We start from the raw sequence: 13,676 nt of genomic DNA, 5'->3' as shown, positions 1-13,676 counted from the left end.
GGAAGTATTCACAAAATGATGGGGCATGCGTGGTCTGCGGAAAAGAAACAAACTATGCGGCACATAGTGCTAGAATTCGAGGGTATCCATCCAAATCTACACGAGGGAAATATTCGGCTTCCAGAAGCCCTAAGATTTGAGGGTAGCACAGAGGAAGTTAACTTCAAGGCTGTCGAGGAGACGAAAAGAAAATTAGAATGCTGGTGGACGAAAAGCAGAGAGGGGAATATTGCTTAGGACAGTTACCACCTGTAACAGGGGAAAAATAGTATTTTGTACATAACAGGTTTTTTAGCCTGGCCTAAGAAGCGCTACAGTATTAAACAAAGAGCATAAAAGACAGGTATACTAGTCCTTTTTGGTAAGATGACACGTCATCACCCCGCTATGTGGCAAGTGGCATGTACGTCATCATCAGGCAGAGTGACGTACATGACACTGTCATGTGGCGAAGCATACCTTTTGTGTCGGCACCAAAGCTCCGCAAAAAGTTAAGAGGGAAAAGGGTTTCGCGGGAGGCCTTGTGGGGCCGGGAAATGCCTCCGGCAGCCGTTATTGTAAAACATATAAAATCTAAGCTCTTTTTTTAAGAAAAAGATGATTAGAACGCGAAGCTTTACCCCACGCAACCTGGATCAAAGCCCAAAATCCAAACAGCTTCGACCGTGTCGTAGTGGCGTAATCGTCACAGCTTCGATTCCGACAACGAAAAGCGTTTTTTTTTTTTTTTTTTAATTTCTGGCGGAACTTGATGTGCCTTTGCTTATCATATATATATAATCACCAATTCATCATCGTTTTGTGAAACCTGGCGCGTAAGTTGGCTTTCCTGCAACGCGTTTCTGCTCTTCGGCGCCATCAGTGAGGCGTGTAAGGCTTGGCATTAGAAGAAACATCGCCGGCATTTTTGTCAACCTATATCAACCCATCTTTACTCCATCTAATTCCATCCGGACCGCTCGATTCGTTTAAGTGCTGTTCCACGCATGCGCAGAAGGTGCTCACCCGTAGTTTCCTTCGTTGATCTGCCTGACCAGCTCCGGCCTGTTGACGCACACCCGGTCTTCGCACTGAAGCTGGGCGTGGCGATCCGACACCTTGCGACAAGTGCTGCGGAGCAGGTAGAGCCGGCAGGAGCGAATTAGGCTTCGTTCAAATTACGTTTACTTCGTAGCCTCGGGGCTTGGTATACTGTAAAATCATTTACACCCTTCTTGTTTGTCCCTAACACCCTTATACACCATATCAAAAACAAAAAAATGCACTTTTTAAAAGGGTGCAATTAACGATAAAACATTCTTTAAAAGGGTGTATTCTTGTGTGTACGCTAGGGTGTAAAGGTGTTATGAAATTGAATGACAAAACACCCTTAGGGGTGTTTTTCGTTGTTTTTGCTAGGGTATAAGGGTGTTAATTATAGACAGCGATTTACACCCAAAAGGTTGAATTTGTGTTAAAAAACAGCGCCGCGTTCTTTTGGTGTTTTTTTAACATGCAATGTCATTTATTGTAGCGTTTTCCTACAGAGAAATCCACAGGACGTTTGACCCGAAAGTGATTGAGGTTTTTGTCATTGCTCTGAATGTGCTGCAGTGAAAAGTAACAGCACTTCCTCACCCCACCGGCGGCATTTCGTTGTTTTGTTTTTTTTTTTTTTTTTTTTTCCTATGGTCCCTTTGCATCTAAGTAATCGCGCTCAGCCACGAATTTTTTCGGCTCACGTGTCTTTTCATAGCTTGTCGACACATATTTATGGTCATAGTTGCTGTATTGGCGCTTACAGAGGGCCAAAAAAGAAATACCCTCGGCACAATGCCCAAGAAACCAGCCAATGTCGGCCGGTTTTAGGTACAGACCGGCAACCGGCCCGCTGTCTAAAAAACCGGTCGGGCCAGTCGAAAACCGGTCAGGTGGCAACCGCAAAGCTTAACAATAACATTCTCTTAAAGGACTGCTATTGGTACGTCATCGCAGACGACGTCACGAAACACACCGGCGGATTAAAAGTTTAACCCAAATTGATTAATTTCTCAGTGAATAAAGCATTGTTTGCTGTCGGACAAGCGCTGGGGGTGCGGTAAAACGCCTTTTCTTTCGAATAAAATAATCTTGTATCTTGTCTGCATCGCCTCTTTACGGGTGTAAATCACTGTCTATAACTAACACCTCATACCCTAGCAGAACAAACAAAGGAAAACATTATTAAGGGTGTTTTGTCGTTAGTAGCACCCTTACACCCATTTAAAGAGTTTTTTATATGGTGCAAGGGTGTCGTTTAAAAACAAAGGGTGTAAATCAATGTACAGTGCAGTGATCCGCGGTGTCCAGGACCATGGAGCCCCGGATGTCGGTGTAAGCCTGTGCGCAAGTGCAAGCACGCTATCATCACGTTTTTGTCGCAGACCCGGGATTCCGAGGCATGTCCATAGTAAATGAAGGACCAAGGTCTCCCGAAATCGGGGCTGCAGAGCAGAATAACCAATGCACGCTTTTGAAACGGACACAATTCACATAGAACTCACCTAAATGATGAGACACTGCGATTTTATTCAGCCCTGCGATTTCACTTAACCCTTCCAGCCCTGGCGTCGCCATTTGACGACACAACACGCAATATTCTCTATCGCCTTAAGAACAAAATTAAAGCTGTCAGTTTTCTGTTCAAGGGTTGTTGAAGGGTGCCTCTTGCGATAGACATCACCGTTGTTGAGCTGGACGCTATGAAATACAAGAAGCTTCAGTGGACACAGCGTACGACGACAGGGCGGGTAAGGAAACGGAAATTCCGGTACAGAGTAAAGAATGTCTCTGCTGTGACGTTATTCAGTATGTGACAGCGATCACTTTTTTTTTTGACAGGTCTTATACGGGCCTTTATTGTTTGAGAAAACTTTCTTGAGAACGCAGTGATTGGTAATTCCGGACCTTGCGGCAAAGTGGGCTAACGGATTTTTTTAGTGCGTATCACAGTCGCTTATAGCGTTCTTGTAGCGTTCTTGTAGCGCTGTAGAGCTAGCTTTTCCGCATTCCTTTTTAATTATCGCATATTCACTACGTGACAGACGTGCAAAAGGTGCGTTTTCCGGTTACATAGGGTGCCTCAATTCATGTACGCGAGCTTATGTTCTTTGAGACTCGAACGAGGCTTCTGCTTCAAGAAACAGTCTACGCAGTCGGGCTGCTTCACCGCACAGCTTTTGAGCGCTACAATGAAGATGAAGCTCGTTATGCGGACCCGAGGGGCTTTTCCCGACGGGCTTTTGTAACAGAGCTTGCTTTTTTTAAGTGCAGAACACTTTAGGGGCTCGCCTGGTCGTCGTAGCTGGCTCGCTGGACCCAAGTAGAGCCACACGGCGTTTCGTTGTCGCGGCGTAACCCAGAGGCCTCGAAAGCCAAGAATTTTATATAGTCATAAGCGCTCGAAACTAGTCAACCGCTGACGCTTGTCATACATCTCCCCATTGTTTAGCGCAAAGAAAACTGCGGGTACATTTGAGGCAAAATATACGTAATTAACCGGCAGCCCCCGCGCTCATTTAGTTAGGAATGCTCGTTGGGTTGGTTTTTAGGATATAAGCGAAAAAAAGTGGCAGTGCAATGCCGGCACGTGCGGGAGGAAAAGAAAGCAGAAAAAGAACAGAACTCCCGCTGGCGCAGTTTCAGGCAGAGGGTGCGCGAGCACTGCGAAGGCGGGAAATTCGAATTGCGTTGGGTGGTAGCAGTGAGCGGATAACGGTACTACTGCCCATTATGGCGAATCACTGCTCTGCACTTCCGACAGCTTTCACATTGAGTGGAACTGCTTTAATTTTTTTTTCCGGCATGCTGTAACCAAGTTTGTAAAACACGCGTGCCTTTTCGGGTAGTTCCTGGCCAATTTAAATACCATTCTCTAGTCTCAATAATACATATTGATCACAGGGGCTAAAGTCCAGGTTTGAAGCTACGCCACCCGTGTTATGGCAAAGGTGCTTTGTTGTGAAGCAAGGTTCTTATAAGTAGCTTCCTGTTTTCATATAACTAATTAGAGAACACTGACAAATAAATTCATACTTCACATTGAAAGCTGCAACATCCGTGTTAAGGCAAAATTGCTCTGCTGTGAAGCAAGCTCCGCGCGCTTTATATGGAAATGCGTGCTTCGCAGTTTCACATAACTGATCGGAGAACATTGACAAACAAATAAATACTTTGGTTTCGTGGTCAACATTTTATTCTTTCCACGCGGACTACCCGGAAGATTTCCTCAAGTGTGCCTATGACAGCTTCGATGTAAAAAAAAAAGTGTAATGATAGACAGATTTCATCTCTTTGATTGTCCTTAAACGCGAAGCATGCATTGGTTTGGGAGATTTACTCGCTTTAACTTCACACGCATTCACAGCTAAGTATTTGGGTATCCTTACAAGAAATAAAGCATTCAGTGCGAGCTGTGCGAGTAATACTGACATTATTACAGATACTAGCTCAGCGCCGTAATACTGTTTATGCTGAGGTGCACCCCTTCCAGGCAGGTCGGCGTAAAATAACCCGCCGGCGAAGCATTGCAAAGTGGTAGAATTATAGTTGAAAGAACACTTCGCATTGAAAATATATCAGCATCTGCTCATTTTTGCTGGGCCACAAACGTCTGGTTCCAACACGTTTTCAGATTCCTTCATGTACTTTGTCCTCGTTTTACAAGCTGCTTGGCGGCGTTTTCCCTATGTCACGCCACGTGACGTTATTGCCGTACAAATTATTTATGCGAGCACGTAGTGGCGTCGGTAAAAATCATCGATGATGTGGTCTCGTCAGTCTTTAATTATTCAACCTGGACAAGAAGATCAATGCAAACAAGATGATCACTTACCATCGGTTGCAATCAACGTTCACCGTCTGGCCCTCGTAGTACTTCACTCCATCGACGATGCAAGCTGCGTGAGCGGTCAGTAGTAATAACTTAGTGAGCGTCGTTATAAACAGTGGAGTAGAAGGCTTACATCTGGCGCGTCACATAATAATAAGACAATAACTCAATACAACCAAATAGAGGGGGCCTGGTGTATAGGTGTACATCTATTCGTGACCGTGTAAATGTCGTGCTTTATTTTATTTTTATTTTGTAGGGGCCAACGTTTTTCTAAATTGAGCGTAACGTTTACACTCGTTACGTGGTTAGGATTATAACCTATCCAACACTAAAACAGAAGCAGAAAACGGTATGATTATCCGCCCCTGGATTGCTCTGGCAACAATGTATAATAATTAACTACTACACGACAATGTAGAAATGTGAGCGCAATCTTTAATTACGTGCTTTTGGATCCTCCAGTATTGAATTGCTTAGCGAACCGCCAAAGTCTGGTGTTTATCAGAATGGTAAGCAGCGAACGACGGCAGTTTATTACGTTCACGTTTTCCGCCTATTGTTTCACTGCGTGCTCCGCATCGTTTTCCGTTTTTAACCAATAAAGTCGCCATTGCCGATCACCCCACTATCAACCAGTGACGGAGATGTCACTGCATCGAGCGCTTTCACTCAAGGACGCAGACGGGGTTGCCCTAGATCACTTCGCGCCTATCGCCGGCTCATTGTCGGAGCGCGCGCCGCGGAAATTGCGCAAGTCTCGCAAATTCACGGAAGGCGGCAGCTGCGTCTCGTCTGACGCTAGACGCGCGCAAACGCTAATGTTCTCTTTGCATAAGCTCGTTCGGAGCTGCGACACGTATTGTGCGGCAGACATATCTTTAACTGCACTTCCTATACACTGCGTAGTTTTTGCCTGATAATGGCGCGACGTCCGCGCTGTGGACGCCGGAAGCAGACGGCATGCGTAGTTCCTGCATCGACGCCTCCGTCGTCTGCTAATTGTCGTCTGCTACATCGCGATAAAGGGGCGGTCTCGGCTCGCGCGCCTTCTCGCAATGTGCGAGCGGCTTGTAGCGTGAAGCGTTCCACAAGCGGAACAACGGACCGCTTGCGATAAGTTGGGAGCAGGTCGACGCGAAGCTTTATGGCTTCATTCATTACGCGCTTCCGTTTTTTACTTCTTACTAGTCACAAAAAGAAATAAAATGTGAATCACTCTACAACGTGCGTGCGGGAAAGCCCTAACGCTGCGTGACACTGTTTCATTGACGGAAGCAGTGTTACGCACAGTATGCGCTACTATGCGGGCAGCATTCTTCACGTGTAACGTGGCTTGCGTGACTATGTGCCAATAATAAGATGTGGAGTGAAAAAAATGTCCGCTGGCTTGCCCTGTCGTACAAAAACCGACATTTTGCTGCAGAATTAGTAATTAGCTCACTCGACTACACTTTGCGATTGTCTTGGAAGAGGAGGAATATTATTTTAATTTATGAGTAAATCATTAATGTATTCCGCGGCTTCAGACTGCTGGCCGTATTTGTCTTTGCAAACAAGTTGTGATTCAATTTAAAAATTTATCTCCCTATTCCAAGCTGCAAAGCTTTTATTTATTATTATTCGAAGTGTAAAAGACGAGAGCAGCAATCAGTTCAATAATTCTAGCTTAGCAATCATACACATCGTGTCCAGTAATTTTCACGTGCACGACACGTGAAACCACGTGCGCACATCATGCGTGCTGTTCAGCTCAACGCACTCCGTGTTTTCCAGTTTTTGACAGTTACCGAACAGGCAAAATATTTCTGTTTGTTTTATACCCCCGCTAACGCGCATTTGAAATGACATTCAAGTTAAATGGCGTTCGAAATTTCAAATGTCGCACATTAGAAACTTCTAAGAGCATTTGGCTCTCATGTCATGGAGTATAGAGCGTTGTAAATGTTGTCAGGAGGTATCGGCTGTTTATAACTCCGTTGCCAATACCATCATCATCGAGGCTTGCCTTTAAAGGGTACTTCACAGCAAGCATACTTACTCTGCGGTGAAAGTTGAAGAACAGTTACCAGAAAGTATTAAAGCGTTGGCTGACATAATTTGTGATGCTTTATGCAGGCGGGTGATTTGGTCAGCCGAACGAACCGTGGAAGAAATACTATAGCCTAAGGAAAGGCCTAAGGAAATCGCGTTATGGTTACCTTCTTGCGCAAACTGAGCGCCATAGATGAGGTAGAACTGGTCATGTGATTCGAATGACGAACGAATGAAGGACCATCTGTTTAACCGAGTGGGCCAAGGGACGGCAGATTAAATCGGGAAATGCCAAAAACCCAATGAAGGGAGGAAATGCGGAAATCTGGGGTCAGAGAATGGACTCCAAAAACCCGCGACAGGAGTGGTTGGATATGTGGCATTTGTCGTGCAGTGGGCAAGAATCGGCTGATGATGATGATGACGACGACAATTATGATGATGCCGGAGGAGGCAAGACAATATTAACGATGAATAATTTATATTATTCGTCGTTACGCTCATCTGACAGTCATTGTGCGTGTGTGCGCGCGCGCGTGTATGTGTGTGTGTGTGTGTGGGGGGGGGGGGGGGGTGCGCGCTGTAGCAAATGCTCTGCTCACTTCTCTAGTGGTTTTCAAAATGCGCACCCACCACGGCGGCTCAGTGGCTATAGGGCGTCGTGCGGCTGAGCACGAGGTCGCGGGTTCGATTTTTCAGACGCGGCGGCCGCTTTTCTGATGGATGCGAAAAGCAAAAACGCCCGTGTGTACGAGATTTCGGCGTACGATAAAGATCCCCAGGTGGTCAAAATTAATCCGGAGCCCTCCACTGCGGCGCGCCTCATCGCCTGCGTTGCGTTGCGCGTTAAACAGTACAGTGAATTCAAAATGCGCACGCGTCATATATGCCTCGCGGCGCATAGCGACAGCGTTCAACGCCACAGCCTGCAGGGATCGGATTATGGAGGCCTCAATGTCACCGCGCCTGTATTGTCTACGACAATCTATAAACGCCCAGAGTGGTTCGATCGCCGTCGGGGTCGAGCGTCGCGTTACAGCGGCATCATGCATAGCGCCACGAATCGGTCGCTCGTCACGTCGAACATGACGCCTGTCTCGCGGAACCGCTCTTGGAACACCACCCCCGTCGGCAGCACATGCAGTCCCGCCTGATGCTCGCAGCGAACGAAATGAAAAAAAAAAAAAGCTTCGCATACGGACAGACATTGTTCACTTGCACCAAAGGTGAAAAACAAAATGCAGGTCACAAATGCCAAGAAAGGAAAAGGCACCTGAGGCATGATCCCGCGGAGGTGCTGCGATTTTCGGCGTTAGTATCACAGACAATAGTTGCGTGATATTGATTTGTTGCGTGAACTAAGTGATTTACTGGTTTCTGAAATTACTTATTTAATTAGTTGTTCGTCACGTCTCGTCCACTCATATTGGTTATTTGCTGCTCTATGCGCGTAGTATGTATGTATGTATGTACGTAGTATGTATGTACGTGTATGTATGTATGTACAGTCGAACACGGATATATCGAACACGGCTATATCGAATTATTGTCTATATCGAACTCATAAATTATCCCCTTGAAAATTCTGTGTAAAAGTATAGGAATTCGTACGTTTATATCGAACCGTATTTTTCCCGACATTGCGTATATCGAACGCCGCGCGAGCTGGAAGGTACTCTTCGGCGGTCGCTGCACCCGCGATTGAGGTTCTGGAGGAATGAGCGGGCATGGCGAAGACTGGTTCGCGGAACTAATCCACCCTACCGGAACGAATTTGCGCTTGCCCAGTCGGGCCCCGCTACCGGCCGCCGTAGCGTTAGCGGACGGAGCCCGGTATGCTGAATCTCTCTAGGCACACAAGCCCGAACGCTCGGAAAATGTGAATGCGAGGTAGGGATGCCCCGACTGCGCACGTCCTTTTTTTTTTGTTTTGCGGCTGCGTACGTTCCACGGCTTGCCGAAAAAGTTTTTTTTTTCTCTCTCTCTGGGTCTGTCTTCCCCCGATGTCATCTCGGGAAAGGGAAGAGGGAACGAAGGCGCTGGCGGCCTCCTTCTTTTGCATTTTGCTGCTGTTGCTGCGGTTTGGCGAGTTGTCCCGCACCTTTCGGAGATCACTGTTTCTCTCGAAGATGACCATCGCGACCACTTTGTTGCAGTCCGTTCAGAGAGCCTTCTAATTGTTACCTTCAAAGTTCTTGTGGTGCGCGCGCTGTTCTTCTTTTGCATGCGTGTTGTGCATGGTGTGCGAAGGCGCAGCGTACTGCTGGAATTTTGTAGTTGTGCAGCCTCGAGAAGATCGAGACCAGCTTCTTTAATTTAATTTCCAGAACGAAGAAGCAGGCCAAGGTCAGCGATTTTTTTTTCACGGAAATAAAGCGTCCTGTTGCGTCGTGAGTGCGGAATTAGTTGTCATTCTTGAATGCGACGATCGGTAAGTGCTCGTCCGCCATAGGTGAGGTCTCAGAGCCCATATTTTTATATCGAATTTTTTATATATCGAACTATTTCGCGATCCCCTTGGAGTTCGATATATCCGTGTTCGACTGTATGTGCATGTATGTATGTATGTATGTATGTATGTATGTATGTATGTATGTATGTATGTATGTATGTATGTATGTATGTATGCATGCATGTATGTATGTATGTATGTATGTATGTATGTATGTATGTATGTAGTATGCATGCATGCATGGATGTATGTATGTATGCTTACGTATGTGTGCATGTATGTATATATGTCTGTGTGTGTGTACGTACGTACGCACGCTACGGCACACCCAACGGGTACATACATCAGCTTGATGTAGCGAACGCCGCATACACCACGGAGTCACCACGTCCTGACTTTCTGTAGCCAAATGGAATTAACGTTCCTTCAATTCTGATACTGGAATTGTCTTAGAGTAGTGAACGCTAAAAGCTTTCTCCTTCTGATAACAGCAACAACAAACAGTGTTGTCACGCCCAGTTCTTTCTAACAACACACACAAAAAATGGCCGCAAACGTATTCTTCGTCCGCCAAATGTTCCCCCATCTTCTGCCACCGGCCCGAAGTTTAAAGGGCGGAGACGGTTTGCCCACTCCGTCTGCCGCAGTCTCAATAGAAGCTCCATTCACACACGAGCAACTCTTCACGGGCTGTTAACCTTCGGCGCCGCCTGTCTTCGCAGTTTTTGGCGGGAGATACTGGCGTTAGGCTTAGCCAAAGTTCGTGCAATCGCGCGCCTTTTCTGCCCTGCGCACGCAAACACACTCAAAGAATTGACCTCCTGTCTTTCTTACTTCGCTCTCCACAGATATAGGTAGATAGATAAACGTATCTACACACCCACTTGCCCCCCTCGAAGTGCTCTTTCTCTCAGACCCAGAACAGCCTTCTTCCTGCTACATTTTCGCGAACGGAAGCTTTTATGTACAAAACTTTATTGAGCCTCCGGTTCCTCCTCTCACCGCCGCTTTGTTGTCCGTTTATGGCGCCTCGTCGAGACGGTGATCTCTCTCGTTCGCTTCTCTTCGCGCTGTTCAAGGTCCTTCGGGCGTCCCCGCCTTAACTCAATAGACTTTGCTCTGACACTTCCACAGCCGGCGGGATGTCACCAGCCTTATTCTTTCTTTCTGTGCTGTGTTTGGAATGTTTGAAGCATGCACCACGTTCCAGGTCTGGATTCAGCATGGCTGAAACTTGCGGAAAGCTGTGTATGCTGTGCAGCGACTAGTAGACTGTGTTTTCAAGCTGCCTTACCCTATCCTGCAGAACTACGCCTCGCATTCGTCTTTGGTGTTTATGGCCCTTGTTGAGTTCCGCCAAGCCGCCTGACACCCGTAGTTTTGATAAAAATGGAGCGCAACCAACAGGTCATCGCCCTCAACGGCCCTCTTAGACTTCTGGTTTTGTTTGGTTTCACCTCATTTTTGGTTGCCTTCTCGTCGGCTTGGTCGTCAAGTTGAACCCGTGAACTTGAAAGGCAGTTGACTGCGGTCGGATGGTTGACAGACTCGAATGTGGGCTCGCCATTGCCTTGGCTAAACGACCGACTCGAGTCTTCCTGTCCTTATCTAAGAAGTACTACTATATAACTAATATTTCTACACTCTATTAAAAAACAAAGAAAAACGCCGTTTGTAAGGGTGTAATTAGCGGTGAGACACTTTTTAAACGGGTGTGCTGTGTTTTTGCTCAAGTGTAAGGAAAATACCCTTAGGGTGTTTTTCTTTTTTCTTTTTTGCTACGGTGCAAGGGTGTTTAGACAGTGATATACACCTTCAAGGGTTTAAATTAAGAGAAACTAAGAGAAACTAACAAATTAGCAAACTTTTTAGATAAATAAACAAATTAATAGGAAGAAAATGCATTTGGGTTTGCAGTTGGGTGCGGAGTACCGGTACCGGGACGATAGTGCAATCAATCGAGTAGCGCATACCAAGGGATAGAATCAGTGAAGGGACCGGCAGTTAGCTCGGTGGACGTACGAAATCGTGAAATTGGGGGAAAATAATGGATGAAGGTAAGGAGGGTGGAGGGGGAGTCGCAGGACAGGAGTTGTTGGAATCCTTTCAACGGGCTGCTCCTGCTGATTAAAGTCGAACAAAGCCGCCTGAAGGATGGAAACTGTGCCTTAAAAAAGAGCTCGCAGCCGCCGGGGTTGAACTGACAGGGCTAACTGACAGAAATTACTGACAAGAACAGAAACCGATATAGTTCTTGCTCCAGAACCGAAAGTCAGTGCAGAGATAACATTGGCCGACATTGATATTGTGCACTGGGTCCCCACAAGAGACAGAAACCACTCGAAAATAATCGTCAAGTTTCTAGCATGCTCCTCTCTACGCGCCTCTTCAAAAAGGTGCTCCTCACTGCCACAGATTACGCCGATTTACGTCAACTGAGCACAAGCGACTACTTGGCAAAGCTATTGCAGAAAAAGGCGCCGCAATTGGCGTTACGCTTGGGCATTTAAGGGCCGCATTGGTATGAAGAAAGTAGATAACTCAGCCCTAACAAATTCCTATCTACATCGGATCGGCCAGACATCAAGCCCATATTGTGACAATTGTAGTTCACTTGAAACTGTTGAACACATATTACTGGAATGCTCTGCCTATGCCGACTCAAGGTGCCGTTTACAACAAAAAATTGATTGCCTCCACCCTGGAGTACTTGGACCATGGCCCTCTCCCTCCGCTCAGCGCAAAATCTTGTCCGCGCCATTCGAATTCCTCCAGGACATTGGTGTGTCCACGAAATTGTAGTCGTTCCTCCATCTCAAGAGCCTTTGAACTCAATACCCTGAAGAAGGATCATATTTTTTTCCCTACTACTACTCTCCTTTTCTTCACTACACCTACTACCTTTTTCCCTCTCCTTCTTTCCCCGCAGAGTAGCATGCCGGCGATCTGATGTCGGCAAACCTCTCTGCACTTTCCTCTTTAATAAAGAGTTTCTCTCTCTCTCTCTCAAAGACGATTACGATAAGCACAGAAGCCGATCTAGCCCTCGTAGCGAAAACCTTTTGTCAGATGCCCTCCCTTCCACTTCCTTTTTGTATTTTTTTTTGTTTATCTTATCGTCTCTTCTATATGCTCAACACCAGGGTTGTTAACGACTAGCTGTTTTTTATACAACGCTTTCGCTGTACCATAAACCTTATCTTGTCCTTATTAAATAAGGCGTATACAACATCACTGCTTTTTTTTAAATCTTACTTTATATTTTTCCCTTTCCTAAAATAGTTTGATTGATTGTAGGGTTTAACGCCCCGACGCAACGCAGGCGATGAGGCGCGCCGTAGTGGAGGGCTCCGGATTAATTTCGACCACCTGGGGATCTTTAACGTGCGCCGAAATCTCGTACACACGGGCGTTTTTGCTTTTCGCCTCCATCAGAAAAGCGGCCGCCGCGGCCGGGAATCGAACCCGCGACCTCGTGCTTTCCTAAAATAAGACTTGTTTTATAAGGTGCAGCTCACTGCTTACATTCACGTCGTCCAACGTATTGTCAATCCGAAGTCCATCCACGTTCGGCAAACGATGATCTTGACTGAATCTCTGTATTTCTTTGTTGTCTTTCTTGGCTAGCGTAAATGTCCTGAACGAGAATTTTCGCATTGTAATATTTCGACTTCTGTTTCCTAGTTTCTCTGGTTCACTTTTCGTCATTACATTTCGTGTGCTGTGCTCCTAATGTTCTCAAAGGCTGCCCTTGCTTTCATGACATGAATTTTTGTCTAATTGCACATCCTCCCTTTACATGAATTGCCTGTAATCGGGTCCGACCTCTGAATGGCTAAGATTCCAGACATTGCTGCTTGTATCTGTTAATGTGAAAGCTACACAGTGGACAACTTCAATTTCATCATGATGATTCTAACTGTGATCTCTGGGGAATTATTTGTCGTCGAACGCAACGTCACTGCATTTTACAGCGATTCTGAAATTCAAACGAACGCCGGTGACTTCTGTTAGCCCGCATTGTGATTACCGGACAATGACAATAAAAAGCACGCAGTCGGCTCAAGGCAATATGGGCGGGCTGTTAGATCTCTTCGTGAGTTTCCCTTGCGCCAGTCACTAGATAGTTAAAGCAGATCGGTGAAGTGGTTCCGGTACGGTACAGGGTACTCGACCGGTGCGACTGCACTGCGCATGCGTGGACGTGCGCTCGCGCAGTGGCACTGGTCGCCTATCGGGTGCAGTAACGGGATCGTTTTTCGACTATAGCTTTCTACAGCGCGGAACAAGAACTACGAACCTGTCAGCCTGCTTTCCCGTTTCAAAAGGAGTATATAAATC

The 13,676-nt window shown here is 46.3% G+C and overlaps 1 protein-coding gene across 1 annotated transcript in view; it reads right to left on the bottom strand.

The window, feature by feature from the left end:
* The window catches only part of LOC144159320 (putative peptidase C1-like protein F26E4.3), a 34,923-nt gene that overhangs the window by 16,305 nt on the left and 4,942 nt on the right, over nt 1-13,676 (bottom strand). Inside the window, exons 3-4 of the mRNA XM_077690731.1 lie at nt 4,853-4,916; nt 1,006-1,110 (exon numbers count right to left, since the gene is read on the bottom strand). Coding sequence (XP_077546857.1) covers nt 1,006-1,110; nt 4,853-4,916 — 169 coding nt within the window. The remainder of the gene's footprint in view (nt 1-1,005; nt 1,111-4,852; nt 4,917-13,676) is intronic.

The sequence above is a fragment of the Haemaphysalis longicornis genome, unplaced genomic scaffold (assembly GCF_048455015.1).
Source record: "Haemaphysalis longicornis isolate Haplotype H1 unplaced genomic scaffold, Haemaphysalis longicornis Haplotype H1 scaffold_10, whole genome shotgun sequence".
NCBI lineage: Eukaryota > Metazoa > Arthropoda > Arachnida > Ixodida > Ixodidae > Haemaphysalis > Haemaphysalis longicornis.
This window is presented reverse-complemented; position numbering and strand designations above follow the sequence as displayed.